This window comes from Salminus brasiliensis, chromosome 21 (assembly GCF_030463535.1).
Source record: "Salminus brasiliensis chromosome 21, fSalBra1.hap2, whole genome shotgun sequence".
NCBI classification, from domain to species: Eukaryota; Metazoa; Chordata; class Actinopteri; order Characiformes; family Bryconidae; genus Salminus; species Salminus brasiliensis.
Window position 1 is genome coordinate 30438534 of NC_132898.1, and position 19433 is coordinate 30457966.

General features: G+C 44.5%; 1 protein-coding gene across 4 annotated transcripts in view; it reads left to right on the top strand.

The window, feature by feature from the left end:
• The window catches only part of srpk1b (SRSF protein kinase 1b), a 47534-nt gene that overhangs the window by 10197 nt on the left and 17904 nt on the right, over positions 1-19433 (top strand). For 2 of the 4 annotated variants that reach the window (XM_072665396.1, XM_072665399.1), the window contains exon 1: positions 6810-7015. The exons of the other annotated variants lie outside the window; for them this stretch is intronic. In XM_072665396.1, the coding sequence (XP_072521497.1) occupies positions 6945-7015 (71 nt within the window). In that variant the 5' untranslated portion in view covers positions 6810-6944. Of the gene's footprint in view, positions 1-6809; positions 7016-19433 lie in introns of those variants that run through there. 4 annotated transcript variants of the gene reach the window in all.

The window sequence follows — 19433 nt, forward strand, 5'->3', positions numbered from 1 at the left end:
TATGTAGGTATAAGCTTAATTAAGTAAATGATGATGATGATGATCATGATGATGATACAAATGACCTTCCATGCAGCCAGTCAAGTCACCAGCCATGTCAAGGGATGTCATTAAATATTCAATATGGGCTAATGCCGATCCCTGATCATGCACTCTACCAGTTAAGATGATCTTGCCACTAAGGCCATTTTTACACTTGAGCTTTTCTTCTGGACTCTGGTCAATTTAGAGTTGGGTTGGGTTTTTGAGCTTAGGATACATCATCTTCTGAATGGTGGGTTTAGTTGGTGCTGTTGCAGCATGTGAAAACTGTCCATTCCAGTAGGGATGTCTGCCGATCCAGTCGTTTTAATGGGCCGAGTATCTGCCCTTAAGGTTCTGATCCACTGCCGATCCTTAGGTTTACTGTAGCAGAGTGCCATCTGACATCCTCTAGGCACCATTTAATGGACACGATCCTCCAACTCATTTATTTATTTATTTACATTTTTAACAACCTTTTCTGAAACTGTGACAATATTTTGGTGAGCAAACCAAAAAAAGAGCTGCTGTGTTACCAGTTAGCAGCTAAAGCAAAAGCTAAAGTTGACTTTCAATGCTGGCCATTCCACCTTAAATAGTGCTGCAGTTACGGTGTGTAAATCTCAACAGCAGAGCAGAACTGCTGCGTTTTTTTTATTAAGGTGGAATTAAACTTTAGCTTAGCGTTAGCTCAAAGCCTCGCTGTAAACATGACTGAGCAACAGCAGGCGACTCACGGAGCAGCAGGTAAAGGTCAGTCTTGGTTGGCGAAAATGGATAGATCAGACACACCTGATTCAGAAAGTTGGATAATGGATAATATGGCAATTATTGCCACCAATGGGCCAAACATGGCAGGAGTGTTTTGGACAAATTTTACTTGCCCATGTTTATAGTAAAGGAGGCTGAGTACAGGTAATAGCTGTACAATCTTCTTAACTTTCAGTGCAAATTAGGGCATTTCTATTGGCCTGTTAATTATAAATCAGTCAGTTTCAAAACGATGTGAAGACCAACTGCCATATTCACACACAGAAATTATATACGGGAAGTGAGTCAGGGTGAATCACTCCAGAGGGACTTGCAATTAAATTATGTTACACAGGTAGGAGAATGTAGTGTTGGGAGGCTTCCCCAAGGACTCTTATTGTGTAGTGTGGCGTTCTTGCCCAGCCAGGGAATCAAACTCCAATAGGTCGTAGGGAAGGTGGTGGTGTTATCTGCTTATAGTGAAATTTGAATACCATTGTCCATGTCAATTATTTATTTATTTATTTATTTATTTATTGTTAATACTTTACCCTCACTGTGTTCATGTACTGCCCCCTTAAAAACATACTACCATGTATGTAGTCATGTGACTCCACCCCATCCGGTCTATGACATGGAAGGGACATGGAAAACTCAAACACTGAACCAACCGAGCAGCTAATTAAATGTAATCAAGGTAAAACATTGTAGTAATAAGGTAATACATAAAAAAATAATAATATATAATACATTTAATAATATTATAATAAATTGTTTTAGTTTATTTTTACTTTTATATATAAATGTGATCATTTTTGCTACTGTAGCATCAGAAACACTAACACTAGCTAATATTTCCCTTTGAGGCTTCATCAGTTCACCAAATTGGACACAAGTCCAGCCCTTGGAGCTGCTCCAGTTCTTCACCACTGCAGGTTCACATCTCTGATAAGAAAACTCATCTGTGAAAGTAATGTTATATTAAGCAGATATTTCCTCAGGACAGAGAACAGTCTTATATCTGTTCAATTTACCGTGAAGAAATGGAAGAAGCTGTTAGAATATAGCATGGCTATCTCAAACCGCTTCTCAGGCTGCTTTCGTGAGTTAATGAAGTAATGGATAACGCAAGGACTTGATTGTACATTACTGTGAAACTGCAGCGAACACTCAGAACTGTGTTCATGAACGTCTTGCAAGTGGTCATGGATTTGTTCTCCTGTTTATTATTATTATTATTATTGACCCCCTCGTGCAGCTTGCGATGTTGCAGGCTTACATAAGTGCCTCACACCTCTAGGGCATCACACCTCTATCTCTGAGATTCAGGTTTGAGCCCCAGCTGTGCCATGTGCTCTGCACGTGTCTAGGTCATGCGCTTGCAGTTCTCTTCCAAAACTCTGAGCCTGCCTGAGCAGCTGTTTACAAAGACATGGTGACAGCATTCAAAGGCAGGGGGCAGGTGGAGTATTATTAGCCAGGCTTTTCTGGTTCAGTACAGGTAAATGGTAGCAGGCCATCCTTCATTTATGTAATTCCAAGTGAAAACAGTCAGTAAGTAGACTTGATTCATCAGTCAGTAGATGTTTTGGAGAATTGGAGAGGAAGAATTGGGACCCATAACAGCTGGACAGAAAGTGATGGACCACCAACACTGCCCCATCCAGTAAACAACACAACCAAGCTTTCATTTTTGAGATAGACGAGCAGATCTGGTTTCAGATCTGAAGACATCCACAGGTGTTTCTGGCAGCGGCGTGGATCTGAAAGTGAACAAAAGAAACCGACGGAAAGAACATCTGCAAATCAGACGCTGCTGAAGCTGCTGGTGTTCTCAGAACAGTGGACTGACCCCAGATTCACACAATATTGAGTCCAGACCTCAATATAAGTAAATATGGATGAGGCTACTTGGATGATGAGAAGAAGAAAATGCTCCAACTTCTAAATCTGAACTTTGGAGATGCAGAACAGATGCTGACTTTCTCTGACGCCGACAAATCAGCAAAAACTGAAGATCACCACGTCCTTCGATTACCCCCCTCACTCTCTCTGGCTCACTCACTTGCTATTTTTCTCTTCCCTTTCTCCTCCTTATGCTGTTTTCAGCAGCACAGATTGCATAACGGCACAGACTCTATATTTACTACACGCTGGCCTGTGCTGCAGGCTGCTGAGACAGCAGTGTGCATTCTGTAGACTCATGTCTACCGTGCCCCTCAATAGACCCTCCACTGCTGTCCTGCCATCCTGCTCACTCAGGAGCATCACTGCCAGCATGCACCCTCTCGGTCTCCAACTGCACAGGATTGCACATCCACGTCATCTTTTGCTCTCATGAAGACGGATTGCTTATTTACTCAGCATGCTGCGAAATGACAAAGTGAAGGACAGCGTGTGGGAGAAAGTGTTGAGTTTGGGGTTCATGGGCAGGGCAGTGCGATGTAGGAAAAAATGATATGTGATGGCTCTCAGCAGATACAGTGAAGCAGCGAATAAGCCAGTTGATTGAAGAGCCGGCATCTGACGTGACCTTTTCCCAACCTCTCTACGGCCCTTAAACAAGCTTTTTGTGTCCAACATGGTTATACACCAATCAGCCATATTTTGTAGGTCTCACTTATGCCACCAAAACAGCTGACCCATCAAGGCATGGGTGCCTCCAAGACACGAGACCCCTGAAGGTGTCCTGTGGTATCTCAAACCAAGCAGCAGATCCTTAAGGTCCTGTAAGCAGTGAGGTGGGACTTCCATTGTTTTTTCTTGGACCACTTTAGGTCAGTTCTGACCACTGAATACCAGGAACACCCCACATTTTGGAATGAATTAGTGGCGCCCATACCTTCATAGCGGTACAAGACCATCGGCTGCATGTGTTGATGTGGTATTATTGGAACAGCTGTTAATAGTTGAGTGTCTGGTGTTTTCCACTCTTGTTCTGAAAGTGTTGTAAATACACCTGTTTCCTGATTGACTGTTTAAAGGTGCTTTTTAGTTTGTTTTGTTTTTAATTATTCGCACCCAGGACTGATTCTGGGTTCTGCGTTTTTGCTAAATAGATTATTCGTTTATTGATTTTCATTATTTTCCTTGGGCACAAACACTCAGAGGCGGCAAAGAACAGCACTTTCAGAAAAGCATGGCATTGTTACCATGCAGGAGCACCTGCAAACAAGGAGCTGTTTTTTTGTAGAAGCAGGTATTTATATTTGTTTTTAGTCATGCAGGCAATAATTTGAAGTAGTCACGTGACAAAAATTAACCAATCACCCAACTCCACATGCAGCACCAGGAGCGGTTAGCTTCCACACCAGCAGCAGGCCCCACCGGAGATCATTAGAAGCAAACCGCAGACCACTGATTTCAGCAGGACAGGAGATCGGTGCTCTGGACTGCTCCCAGGCTCAAACACAGCTTTTACACTTGGCCAAATGTGCCAAACTTACAGCGCAAGCTATACCCTGTGATTGACTGGTGCTCTGTCCAGGAGCTGTTCTGACCTTATGCCCGTTTATTATGGAAAGGCTCTGGAACCACCACGACCCTATCCAGGAAGAAGCTGGTTACTGATGGATGTTGATGTAACAACAAATGTTGGGGAAATTCGAAGCATTGATGGAGTGTTCTGCTAACAGTGACGGCGGCTTCTGTCAATTTTCCTTTGAAATCATTAGAATATCCCAGTTGTCGTGGTCCGTCTGCCACCAACATGTAAAGGTAGCATTACACTTGATTATTTTGGAGGATTTCTATTGGACAGAATGTAAAATACAAACGCTGAAGTCTGCATGATAGAGATGCAAGGTTTTTGCCTGACTGCATCGATTATACACCCATTACTTGCTCTGCATTGGATCATCTTTGGTGCATTTGTAGTAAGGTTCATTTTTCTAGTAGATGTATTTTTATAGACCTCCTCCATCTGCCTTCTGTTGGCTTTTTCTTTACAGTAAGTGCAGAGGGGATGCGCCGGCTCACTGTGCCGTCCGATTTATTGCCCACTTTGATGCTTGAGCATGCCTCCGCTAACTGATGCACTCTTTACAGATGCGCTCCATCACACGTGAGGGTTATTCTTGGAGTGCAGCTCCAGCAGAAGTGGGTGTAGAGGACACTAAAGGCCAGGTTTCTTGCTCTCTTTGCGGTACAGTATCTCATTGAGCGCTTAAGTGGCAAGATGATAGCAATCCTGGCCAGAATGCATCAAGCTTCACGTTGCGATTCTCCTGTGCTGCTCTTTTTATTGCTTGTTGTCTAAGTGCACAATTTTCCACTTACACCAAATCAGGCAGTCAAGGCCTATGTCTAAAATGTCCTTCTTGTGCTAAAGAACATGTTAATCATAGAGCCTATCCCACCAAATAGCATTGTAAAAACTGCAGGGTGAAATCAACACACTTCTCAGACTGCATCAGTTTGAGGGGGAACGTGCATCCGGTGGGTCCAGAAAGCGCCAGGTCTTTACCTCAGCTAACAGGCGCCGGAGCTGGCCAGCATGGAACTGGGAGTGATGTGGGGAGGGAGCTCCATCTACCCACCGAAGGAGCATGGCCAATTGTGCTCAGACTTCAGCTGCCCTGGGATTCGAACCAGCAATCCTCAGATCATAGTGTCAGCTCATTAGTCCTCGGAGCCCTGTGAATTTGATTTTTTTCCCCCTCCAAGACATTCCTTGGTCAACTGTGAGTGTTATTATTGAAAAGTGGAAGCATTTAGGAACCGCAGAGAGCAACTCTGTGTCTGTCAGACCACGTAAAGTTACAGAGCGGGGTCAGGGCCGAGTGCTGAGCTCGGAGCATAGTGCAGAAAAGTCTCCAACTGACTCAGTAACTGCAGAGCTCCAGACCTGCTGCTGTTAGAGCTGCCTGTGGATTAAGAATACAATGTCATAAAAGCTCCTGTAGATGTAACGTGGAGGTGTCCCAATACTTTTGTCCAACACTGAAGATTTGTAAGCTGCGCTAGCTAGTGCAAAACTGCCTTAACCACTGCAACTTGGAGTAAGCCCCTGGTTTTAAACTCAATCACTCATATTTAGCAGGAACGTTTTTTTCACAAGAGGGCGCTATTGGCACTGGAGTTGTCTCTTTTTGGTGCTTCTCATCAAATGGCACTGTGTGTCCTTATTTAAATTAGATTTTTGATCAGGCTGTTTATTTCCTCTCTGCTGTTAGTCAGACTAAACCGCCCAGTGCGGATGTTTTGCCCCACACACACACACACACACACACAGACAGTGTCCATAAGCCGAGCATTTGCTTAGTGCTTATGTTGTCTAAGTGCTGAATCCCTTCATCAGCTTGTGTTGGTTTGCGGCGGCGGCGGCGGTGGTGGTGGGGTGGAGGGGTTCTCTGGGGAGTTATGTGGAGATGTTCAGTAATTGATTGTGTTGCACTTGCTGCCAGTGGAGGGCCTCAGTGAGCAGTACCTGTCAGCTCTAATAAAGAGGCTCTTTTGGGAGAAGATGAGGTGAGGAGGTGTGTGTAGGACACAGAGACACAGATCTGATGAGAGTGAGGGTGTCTGATTCAGTTTTTTACTGCGAACCGAGGTGCAGCGTCTGCCGCCCGGCCTCCTGTAATTAGAAAGGGCGAGAGAGAGAGGCTGAAAGTGAGGGAGAGGAAGAGAGAGAGGCAGCGTAGTGGAAATATAAGGAATAGAGAAGGAAAGGAAAGTAACGGAGGGAACACATGTTGTTATGAAGGAGGACTGAATCAGGCCTCCTTTTTTTTTCTTTTTTTTTTTTTAACCTGCAATGCAGTGCTGATCCGCTCCAGCCAATCAGATCGCAAGACTGGGAGAGAAGGAGGCGGGCTCTTGGTTCTGACGACAGCAGAAGGGGGGCTGAGGCATGGTGCGAGAGAGAGAGAATGTGTGTTTGAGAGAGTGAGCAAGACCATGTGCCTGTGAGAGAGGGAGAGAGCGAGCGCGAGAGGAAGAGAGAGAGAGAGAGAGAGAGAGAGAGAGAGAGAGAGAGAGAGAGACAGAGAAAGTGTGTAAGGGAGGGAGAGAGAAAGTGAGGGAGGGGGTTGGGGGGAGAGAGAGATAGTGAGTGAGTGAGTGAGCGAGCGAGCAAGCAAGCAGAAGAAGCGTGTGTCTCTTCAGTGCTATGCGTGTGTGTGTACGAGTGTGTGCAGTTAAAGGTTGAGCAGCCGTGCTGCCGCCGCTGGTTCATGGCTCTGGCTCTCATCTGTGAGCCCCCATCACCTTCGCTGTCTCTCATGGGCATCCGCGCGTCCTGCAGGTGAGCAGAACCTTCTGCAGCTCTGGCGGTGAGCGTGTGGACATGTGCGGGTTGTGAGGGAGTGTGTCCGTGTGTCCTCTTCTCAGTCAAAGCAGTGTTTTGGTTTGTGCAGTTTGATCAGTGGCGCACTTGCGGTTCTTCTGCAAGGAACCTTGGTTTGAGGGTTTGGTGTCTTCAGACGTTTCTTACACAGCCCAGCAGCTGCGCTCCTCATGAACCCCGACTGTACTGAGTGTTCTCAGAGTGGAGCAGAGGAACGGGAGCTTAGGGGGCTGTGTGTGGGGAATGAGCCCCATTTTATAATGGAGGGGTGCAGCGGGGTATAGTTCCTTTTGACCACTTTGATGGTCAAGGAAGTGCCCAAGACTTTGACCCGGTCTGTTTAGTCCCTAGGTTTGATTAAAAAAGAAAAAGAAAAAAGTTACCTAGGGTCTTCATCGGCAATCAAGTGCCAGTTGAAAGTCGGCAAGCAGCAACTGCAAAAGTGAGCTGAAGGGGGGCTCTTTGGGTGCCGTGCTGTTGGCACCCCACAGTGCTCTTCCACCTTTCCAGGGATGCTGTCCTTCTGTGATGCTGAGCAGCTATGCCTGCCTGACTCTCTCTCGTCGTTTCAGACGTTCTTTGATGTTCCTACATCTACGTTTTCCACCGTGCTCAAGAACCGAGTGCTGCTTGGGTGCCGGTTTGATTTCAGGGTGCTTTCTTTGCGCCATAGACCTGGATGGTTGTCCTCCAAGTCTGAGCAGGAGGTCTCTTTACAGCTGCATTGCAGTGCGAATGAGAAGAGGAACAAGGGGGCTTTCTTGGAAACTTTGGATCTAGAGAGATGACGGCGTAGAAATTTTCCCCGTCCGTGTTTGTGTTTGCATGGTGTCTTGATGGACGACATGCCTGTAATGTTGTTGTTGTTGTTGTTGTTGTTGTGCGGCGTGCAGTGTGTGTGTGTATGTGAGTGTGTGGATTGGCAAAGTTCAGAAAGCAGAGCTAGCTGCGCATCCAGCTCAGGGTCTTGACCACATGTGTGCCAGATGTTCTGCACCTGCTATGCTCTTGCTGAGCATGTGATGAACAAACAGCAGCACGCTGTAGACGCCACCTGATGCCAGCATGATGGAAGCTACGAGAGTGATGAACAGCCAGTGCCGGTTGCTATGGCGTGAGCGTTTTTAATAGAAGCCTCCCCCGCGGAGAACCAGAGAGCGACCTGAAGGAAATGGAGGAGCAGATATTGCGAGGAACATTCATTCCACGTCCCCTGGTAGGAAAGATTATAGAAAGTCAATTTACACCTGCACAGAGTCACAGGTGGTTCATTTTTGCCTCACACAGAATTTGAGGGAGAGAGCTGGCACTGTCTTTTGGTGGACTGCGGTGATTGATCACGGCATGGTTAGCATTCCGACTGATGTTGGGAACTTCCATCGCTTCCATAACAGCATACTGTTCTGAGCATTCATCTAATGCAGGACTTGTGGAGTACAAACTAAAACGCCATCCGCGAGAACACGCGCCCGAAATAGTTTGTAGCCCCCGTCAGCACCTTAAGAGCCCATAGACATTATATAATATCTAAGGCCTCTCATTCGTGAATGAGCAATGACAAGGCACCTGTTTACTCACTCCCCCAGCCCCCACTTCCTGCCAGTCTAGGGGATCGAACTGGCAACCTTCTGGTCCCAAGCTCACTTATATAACATTTAGGCCATGGCTGTATGCTCTGTTTGCAACCTACGTCATGTAAGACCTCTGCCAACCTTTCACATCCCCCCCCCCCCCTAATTTTGTTATGTCAGCTAACGAACTTCTTTGTTGGGAGGGAGAGGGAGGGCTGGCCTACCCACCCAGCCAGAGGGAGCAAATTATGCTCTCTTGGATTTTGAGCCATGGGTGGCTGTGGCAACATTGGGTCTCCCCAACGTTATTTTGGAGCTCTCCGCACAGTCACTATCCGTTTTTTTTTTTTTAATGTACTTGTATGTAATTGTACCCCTTTTTCTATCAAGTTTGAAAGGCCTATCACCCAATCCCCTCATGTGAAATCCCACTACCACTGACGACCAGCACGTTCTGAGGAAAGTGAACCTGTGGTGACCATCATCACACTATGAGAGAGCAAGGATAATTGTGCTCTCTGGGACTCTGGCTCCTGATGGCAAGCAGCATGACCCCTCGGATAATAGTGGCAGCACCTTTGTCCACTAGACTACTTGGAGCCCCCCCTGGCATCAAAATCCAGATGAAGTTGATGTGGTAATTTACACCTAGTCCGATTTCTCAGACATTACCTGAAGTCTTCATCAAGCCGATAAGTTATCAGGAGTTACAGTAATTGTCCGGCTCATATGGTGGTGTTGGCTGGTCATGCTAAGGACGTCACATCATGATGTCTAAAAGAGCTGCATCTGTAAAGTAAACAAAAGCTAAGCACGAATCAGCTCTATTACTTTATTCACTTCACTCCAAGGCTGATTACAGGAAGCCTTTTTTTTTTAAAGCTTTGCACACCATCAGCAAGGACGGTACACTCTCGCTGTGTCCTAAAACCAAAATAAAACCCCAGCGCAGTGGGTTTCTGGTCCAGCTCCTCTTGCTCCATGGTCTGTCCTGGTTTCTCCGTGCACCAGCCCAAGTAGACGGATCTGTCTACCACAGACTCCCACGGCTTCCCCGCTTCTATTCCGAACGCCTCCACACTCCTCTTTCTCAGCCAGACAGAACAAAGACTCAGAGCGGAGCTCAGCAACAAGCTGCCAGTTATTGCTGCCCTATCACTAACATTACTAAGCAACCGAGTTATGCTGCACTGCTCTGACCAGCCATCTGTCTCCAACGGTGGCTTATCTTGTCTAATAAAAATAACTTGCATAGTGATGTACCTTGCTGCTGATTACCTCCACTCTGAGATACGCTGAGGTGGCTCTCTGACAGAATTTGTAGCTATCGAGATGCTGCAAACCCTTAAAAGTTTATGGTGCATAATGGCTGCATTGTTGCATTTCTACCAGTGCATTCTGGCACATAGAAGTATACACTGATGAGCCAAAACATTATGACCACTGCCATATGAAGCGAATGGTGTTGATGAGCTTGTAACAGTGCATGTCAAGGTCTGGGATAAATTGGACAGTAAGTGAACAGTCCGTTCTCATAGTCGACGTGGTTGTTGGTCGTGGGAGTAATGGGCAGGCATGAAGATCTGAGCAATGTTGACAAGAGGCAGGCGATTGGGTTGGAGCCGGCAAGATTTGTGGGGTGCTCCCGGGTCAGCAGTGGTGAGTGGGCTGACCACGTTCGACAAGTGGTGTGAGGAGAGATAAACCGCGAACTGATGGCAGGGTGTTCACTGAAGGGTAGAGAGTTGTTGAGGCTGAGGCGGGGACCCACACCTTTTTAATTTCTTTTGACTTTTGGTGAAATGTTGGGTGAGCAGGTGTCCACAAACTTTTGTATATTTAAACAGGTGTTTTCATCATGGGCTTGGATGGTATAGCGGTAATCCCGTATGCCGTGGTATTTAATAATGTTGGCTAGTGTTCACTTTCTCACCCTGAGAGCAAACTGGATGTTATATTTGGTCATTTATTTTAATTTCTTTAAATAAGGCAGGACGAGATTGTACAGAGCCACATAAACTTAATCGGAAAGCCGCAAAATCCTTTTTTCAGTCCTTGCGGATTCATCAGTAAGGTCCACTTTATTGAATGGTCATCGAGTGTGGATCCGTGTGTGTAAACTGAGTGAACGATATGCGATACTCTGCGCTGAGCCCTTACCAAATGAATTACCTGACACGCACTGGCGAATAGCGTGATTCTGATTCTTATGAGCAGTGTTAATTTTCATACAGTGTGTGGGAGTGAGTGGCAGGCCAGACTCACCATAATGAAATGTGAGGAATCTCTGCAGTGCACAGCGGTGTCTGTTGTCCCTGCTATCAACAGTAGAAAATAGGAACACCCACGGTGCCTTCCCAGACACTTGGGTTTCTCATTATGCAGTGGGCAAAGTTTTGGCCTCCTCCTCACTGCAGCACTGTTGTCATTACGAGACAGAATGCTGTAATCTTTTTCTGCTTTTCTACAGTTTTGTTTTTGTTTTGAATGTTTTTTTCCCTGGAGTGTTTTTTTGGGTGCGCAAAGCATCCATCCTCAGAGCATACTTCTTCTGTATTTACAGGGATGATTTGTCTCGCCTGCGTGGGCTGAATGAAATTGCTGTCAGGGGGGAAGAGAACAGATTTGAGCTTTGTGGTGGTTACAGATAAGACAAAGTGTGCAGTAGGACACTTTGTCCCATCTGAAATTTATTGCACTCCGCTGTATTATCAGGACGCGGCCGTTTGGCACCGCCGACACCTGTTTAAGACTGCGGGCAGAACCTCCATGATGTTCGTGTATCCCTGTGTTATTCATTCATCTCCTGGAACTCGCTTGATCAGTCCTCAGTATCTTTGCTGTTGGTATATAATGACTGGCAAGATGATGGATCAGCTGTGTCCGCAAGGATGGCCTTGGTCTTGGACGTGGGATGTTCACGAAATGCAGCTCCCAAGCAGCTTAGAGTTGACAGAAATTTGAGCTGTGTGTAAAAGTTTAGTCCTCTGAATGAGACGGGGAAACTCTTCCTACTAGGCTTTGTCCCAATACTTGCATGCTCTCCCTGTGTGTTCCTGATTTGTAGCTCATTGCCTCATTAAATATGAGCAGAGCTGTGGCTCAGCGGTCTAATTCGCTACCACAATGGCCTGGGGGTTGCAAGGTCAAATCCCGAGCCATCCCGCTTTGCCAGGCCGGGCTCTCTCCAAGGTGAGTGAATGGCGCTTTCTCCCCTCATCAAGCGGTGTTGGCCAGTCTGTTGACTTTGGGCGGTGGTGTTGGGGCAAGTCAGCAGTGCCTGGCAGTGTCGCATCCACGGCAGTGTTAAAAGAGGCTGGCTTCACCCCTTGTATCAGTGGAGACATGTGACCTTCTAGTGTTGGGAGCATTACTTGTGCTAAGGGAGCTACGTACAGGTGGGTTAAATGGCAGTACCACATTGGGCCAAAAGGGGACAATTGATTAAATACAGATTTGTTGTGTGAATTTTTATTTTATTATAGTCAAATTTGTAAATTCAGATCTCAAAATTGCATTTTTTGGTTTCTTTGCATCAACTGACTTAAACAGTCTATTTTTACCTTCTGACATCCAGTCTGATTGATTACTGGGTTAATTATCAAATTAATCATTGATGGTTTGCTTGCTAACCGTATAGTGTTAGCACATGTAATACACTCATCTTTAAGGAGAAGAGTTCAGAGCGGTGAGAGCTCTCTAGCCCCTCTGTCTGTTAGTCAGCCACATGTGAGGCACATTTTGGGGGTGTGAGGAGTGGACTGAAGTCTGAGCAGCATGGCAATTTTGCACATTCAGTGAAGAGCTTTTCTTTCTGAAGCGAAGCCCAAGACAGAGAATTCGCTTCCAAGTGAAGAGGCTGAAGTTCGATTTTTGTTTTTCGCTTCATCTCTCGCTCTTCATCTCCTATTCTCACTGGGTGCAGAACTTTGGTACCTCATCTTTTCAGATCCACTTGGGACTCGAACCAGTCGATCTTTCCTCACAAGCCAGGCGTCCTGGTGTTTAAATTCCTCCTACTATATTTCACTCCAGGCTTGTGTGAAGGTGGGAGCAAGAGCTGAGCTGCCTCATGTAGCAAGGCCTCAGAAAGATGAAGAGATGGAGTCATGGTGGAGAGCTCTTCCTTGCATACATTGAGGATCTAGTTTTTTTCAATGAAGATCCAGTTGTTCTTGTAGTTGTTTTGTTGTGCATTTAATAATACAGAGTTGAATTATTAAGAGGTGCGATTAGGGTTGTGTATTGGCAGGAATCTGGTGATATGATGCATATCTTGATACAGGGGTTACGATTTAATATTTATACAGTTATTAGGAAAACTGTCATACTATAAAAGCAGCATCATATGAAAAAAAAAAAATCAGAACGGTGTTTTTTTTGTACACGTAAGCTATTCATTAAAAATCTATCAATTCAGTAGTTGCAAAATATCATATTGCGGCGTAAATATTTTTTTTACACCCCTAGCAGCGTATTATGTGTTATATTGCTGTTAGCATGTTAGATGGGGCTTTAAAAAGCATGACCTGTTTAGATTGCATTCTAAATAGTTAAATATTGTACTTTTATAATATTAAATGCTCTGAAAACATTCACCTGTTAAATTGAATTTAATAGTATTATTATTTTTATATATATAAATAGCGTGAGATAAATTAGAGTTTCTCTCCACTGCATTTATACATACAATTAAGGACTTTCACTTTCATTTGAACAGGCAATAAAGCAGGAAACAGACATCTGCAGATCTTCATCTAGTTATATATGCAATCCCAAAATTGCAATCCAAAATTCCTTCAAATATGAACATTGGGGTCTGTTTCCTTAGGCCCTGGTTTGTACTGTGCTGCAAGGACCAGCTTCCAGCTTTGAGCTAGAGTGGTACTAGAGCTAGAGCTACTCTTGTCTATGGAGCGCATACCGTGCCTCGTCCGTGTCCACAGCAGGTGTGAACCAGCCTTGAGAAGACTCCTGCCTGCTGCAGGACACCTAGGAGATGCCAGAGGGTGCTCTGCTGAAAGTGGTAAAAAGGATACGAAGGATTGGAATTGTTCTGAGCTTGAAATACCTGATCCATTAAGATACCCATGATCCTGATCTCTGGATCGAATCGGGACCTCGCGAACGGCAACACTGTCATAATGCCCACGCCTACCTTGAAGAGTGCCCTGAAGAACTGACATGGATTTGGAGCGTGAGTGAGAGAATGATGGAGAGCCAGAAAGTGAGTGGGAGGAGTCTGGCTCAGTGGGGTGGGCATTAATGATGTGGAGACAGCTGTTTGATGTTGTGCCTGCCTGGGATGCTGTGTGTAGAGAGCATAAGGACCAGGAGCAGAATGCAGGACCACCACAGCTAATTAACTCCCGCTACACCTCCACTCGTTTAGGTGAGCAGGGCAAAAGCGGCGGCTTATTTTTTAGCATCCAGCGTCTGTCACAGCAGTCTTTTGGAAAGTATGATCAGCTTGCATCCCAGGCTGAATATTCGAATGCTCGAACCTATTTGAGGGTCCTTCACTGGGCACTTGACCCGCTACCAAAGACACTCATATGCAGATTAGCGTTTAATTATGAGCCGGAAGGATCGCACATTGCTATTCCAGCCGAGTAGTTCAGCTTTCTAGCATTTTCTCCCAGATGGTGCCTCCATTACCCAAATCATGCCTGGCTCACGAAGCGAAAAATTGGTTCTGGCTGTGAATGACATGAGGATGGAGCTAACATACACTTTCTCTTATTCTAAATATGGAGGCATTTTCCGTGGCTGTTCTCTGAAGGCTGAAGTGTGTCGCACAGGAAGATTTTCCTGCCTGTCAGCGCACTGTTTACTTGGACGTTTCTTAGGGAAATTTTTTTACTCCTCTGCTTCCCCCTGTGTTGTGTGTTCTTGGAGAGTTCAGGCCTGCTGTGCTTGACAGCGTTTATTATTCATATTCTTCGCTTCAGGCCAGAGCCAATTTGGTCACTAGATTGTGTCCTTTCATGGAATGTACATAGATTTCAGTGGTCAGTGCGTATGTGCTTTCATATTTAGAACTAACATTGGTGGGGTGCTAATATTGTTTGGCATCGTTTCAAATGCAACTTCATATGAGAGAACTTTGCCAAATTGTTTTATATAAATTAGACATTGTAGATGTCAGAACGATGTTCAGAACGATGGATAAAGCTGTGGAAGGAGAGGTCTTGGTGATCGTTGTAATAAAGACAACAAAGGAGTTCCACAATAAATGAGTTATTGCTGTTCAACAATATAACATTATATCAATATAATATAACAATATATCAATTCCACTGTCTTAAGAAAGAAATTCTTCTCAGAGCTTTTTATTTTCTCAACTTTATGCTGAATAAGATTAGTTATGATAAATTGTTATTCAAAAGTCTTACGAATTTTCTGATATGTTCTGATATGTTAAGTTTTTCACGCAAGTATTTGCTTTACCTTACGATAGGCTGTAACCGTTCAGAAGGTAAGCCCCTAAAACGATCAGTTTAATAGTTCAATTACTAGAATTAATAACTAATTTAGTTAAAAGCATTGACTGAGATATGTCCAGTTTTCTCTCCACTGTTCCAATTAAAAAAGTTCAATTTTTTTTGCATTGTTTTTCATAAAGGAACATAAAACACAACTGGCCTAAATAAGAAAGCAATGATGAGTGACTTAAGGGAGAATTACATTTAAGAACATTTTTATGAACCACTCATATCCACAATATGATCCTTTTTTGGAAAACCTTTGAAAATCTGGCCACAGCACTAGTCTAAGTGGAGCTTTGTTAAGCTACCTGTTGAGCCCTGAATGCAGTCCAAAGTAACTGCTAATGCTATAAAGTTCACTAGAGCCACAGAACAGTGAGGAGAGTGGCCACTGGTTGAACTATGAATGGGAGCTCTCGTACTGCTCAGCATGGTTTAACAAAGTCTCAATCTTTAGCAAAAAGAGGCGGTCAGCTTGCTGGTTGTGCCACGAGTGGAGGTCAACGCTCTCTAGTGGGGAAAGCCTTATTCAATGTGGAGATATGTGCAAGTGCAGTAGCCAAACAAGCTGAACAATCTTTTATCATTATTATTATTATTATTATTTATTTAATTTATTTATTTTATTGTCAGATTTTATCAGTGATTTTTTTTTTTTTTTTTTTTGGAAACCATAATCTGAACTTCTGTATTTTGGTCTCTCACCATTCATAGAGATGGCAGCCTGGTCTTGTGTGACTGGAAATGACTTTGATTCAACTCAGTCCTGTCAGTTGTTGTCAACATTTTAGCTGGGTAGTACTGTGTTAGTGTACAAAATAGTCGTAACTAACTGTTGTATAAATACAATATTATCTCATTCAGTGGTTTAACTTTGACTGAAAACACTTGACATTTTGTTTTTTATAGAGTCAAAGATCATTACCCTGACAAGTGATGGACTTTTTGAGCTGTACTGAACCCAGTCCAAATTCAAAGAGCTCAGAGTCATAAATTATGAAATAGAAATCCTTGGTGCCAGTGTACTGCGTGTCCTTGGGAAGCCCGCGGTCATTGCAGCTTTACATCAGACATTTAGGCTTACTTATGAGCTGGGTTTGAAATACAGAGGGTTTCCTTCATCATGCCACACTAAAGAAGAGTGGAAAAGCTCCATGGTTAATAAATGCTAGCTTTAATTTAAGTAACTATTGGTACAGGCGACATACAATGCTTATAATACGACACTAGAGATTCTGTAGATCCCCAGAACTCCTCAAAACAAGGCTGTTCTTTTGGTCTGTATTTTGTTGCTGATTAACCCTAACAACTAGATCTGGGTGGTAGGCTGATATCAGTGGAGAACAGCAAAGATTGTCAAATAACTAAATGACTATACTTTCATATGTGGTGAAAAGAGAACTGATGGAGAACTATAGGGGACTAATTCATGGTGCTTTTTCCACTAGGGGTAAAGCTACTCTTTATAAAACATTTATCAATGATCTTTTATATCAATTGCTTCCAGAACTTGTTAATAAAACTAATTGAAGTGACGTGGCAAGTCAACTGGAATGTAGTAGCCTTTTTTTGATCATGTAAGTAGGATAAGTAGGGTAAGGCGAAGCCAGTCGTCCTGCTTTGAGAAAACTAAAAGACCCCTGTGCCGTCCAACATCGCTTAAGAATGATTAGGTAAGAGAGCTCCATCTACCAACCTGAAGAAAGCATGGCCAATTGTGCTCTCTCTGTCTAAGGCTCCTGATGGCAAAGCAGCATGGCCCGAGATTCTAACTTGCGACCCCTTGGCCGTAGTGTTGGCACATTAGACCGCTGAGGCACTCTGAGCCCCTCGAAGGTAGTAGCCTTGACACAAGGCAGCTTAAGCGCTCGCTGAGAGGCCAGGTTTAACATATGTGCCTAGCATTTGACATGTAGGAGTTTATCCTGTTCAGTGGCAGCAACCATGTTGTCTTTTATAGCTCAGCCATATCCGCACCCCTGTGGCTCTCATTCACTGCACAGTTGCGGTGACGCAAGAGCTCGGGGCAATGGCTGTCCATGCATCACATTACCTTCTTTCTTCAGTGATTACATGACTTCGGTTTTGGTCTTATTGTGGAAACGCTGGGATGCTGCTGTATCTCGACTCCAAAGTGTGCAATGGCGTGAATGCTCTGGTGATTACAGCCTGAATAGGGACACACAAATCCATGGCAATAGAGGTTGCGATAGTTTGTAAGTTGTTTCGGCCTTTCTAAGTTGGTCGGAAGCTGTAGTTGTTGCTAACCAGAGCCAAAATGATTCCATATTCTAGCTTCAGTTAGATTTCATGCTCTGCGTTGTCTCTGCGTACGCAACACACTGTCCGACGCTGCCCATCCACAATTCCTAGGTCCCAAATTGTGACGTACCACCCAAGGAAAACACATTTTCTGCTCAGCTTAAGATAAGATAATCATTAATTAGTCCCACAGTGGGGAAATTCTCAGTGTCAGAAAAGCAGAAAAGGGATAGCAAGACACTCGCATGCAAAAACGTAGATAAATTACACTATATACACAAAATAAATAATAGAAGTAAAAAGCAATAACTATATTATTTACAGATTATTTACAGGTCATTGCAAATGACTCTTAATTGCACCTGAGGGGGGGTATTGCACATTGTATTTTTACACTGAGGGATCTCTATTCCCACAGGGATCTTTAGCACATTTCAGATGTGTGTTAATGTGGCTGCATCATCATTTCAGTGTTTTAGCAGTTGCAGTGCTGGTATTTTTCCATGTTCTTTAGCACTGCTAGCCACCATTACTCTTTTTCATCAGGAGGAACCATGTAGAGTAAATCAAACATTGACTCTATGACTTGACGTCAGTCCTCTCACCTAACCAAACATCCATTGAGTTGAAGCCTTGGCCTTAGGGCTTTTTATAGCCTCTTTTTTTTGACTTGTGTGTGTGTGTGTGTGTGTGTGTATATATACGCGCACACACATTTATATAGACCTACCCAGGAGGAACTGTGCCCAACACAGAACTGGCATTAAACACTTTCTCTCAGCTTGAAGCTTCCTAAGCCTCTCGCTGTGGCTCCCCACTGAAGCATTCTGGGTGTGATACAATGGGCTTGCAAATACCGTTGGGCTGCTCAGTAGTTCATAACACCCCAGTCATCCACCGTTCTTTATGTCCATCAGCTGCCCCTGCTGGTTTGCTTTCATTACCGGATGACCTTCTCTGGAGTTAGACTTCAGGGCAGGGAGAAGGCCGTGTTATCACGCTCGCCTTCTGAGCTCTTGTTTGTTGAATGTGATTAGGGCTCTTTCAGCAACAGCGGGGTAAAGGCTCCTCACACGGCCGAGAGGCGATGCGGGTGCTGCAGAGTCGAGGCGAGCAGGAGATGTACTGTGTGATGTGTGTTTCCAAGTGGGGCTAGCGCAGAGATGGTTTCAAGGTGAATGAAGAACTTCCTGCATTTTTGTCATTTCTTGACATTATCCACCTCTTTGCGACATTCCTCTCAAGCTGATTGCATTCCTAGGCCTCTAGGTGCTGCTCGTTTGGGATGTGTAAGTCGTTGAGCATTTCAGGCAGACCCTTGGCGGGTCATTGGCATCGCCAACCAGTGAACGACTTTCATATGTACTTTTGAATGGTATTTTAGGTAAGGAAGGCTGGGGTTTAGGTGAAGAAGCTAAGGTACAGAAGATCTGTTCTCTGGTAGCGAGTAAAATGGAGGTGCTCTTTCAGGAGAAGGTTGCCAATGTGTGTCAAATGAGAAAATGCTCTGGATATGCAGAATCAGCAGTATCAGTGATTATGTGATATTCGAAGCCCAGTCGGTAATTACATAGTAGTTATATTATCAGTGAAAAATGAAGATCAGTTAGGGTTGTAACGTGGCGTTTCTAAGTGGTACTTCACCACTGAATTTGCATCATGATGATATTTTGCCTTGTTAATCCTCCAGACTGTAATAATAAATACAAGCGAAGCTTATGAAGTCACGTAGACCTCTGCCATTGAAGCAACCCGATGACGGAACTTCAAACTGAGAACTGATGAGCTTTGTCACCTTTTAATGTGATCTGTATCCAACATTTGTCTGGACAGTTAACGCTACTAAACTGATGTGCACAAAAGATCAATGACTAGCTATTAAGGAGTTTCCCTGAGAATGAGTTTAAGCTTGCTGTAAAAAGGGCACGATATTCCTCCATGGACACTTTCTTTGGTTTATGATCTTGGTTTACTTTAAACTTAACCGGGCAACCAATGCACTCTAAGGAAAGCGCAGGGTACCCGGCTCTGATGCAGCGGCTAGCACCTGCCAAT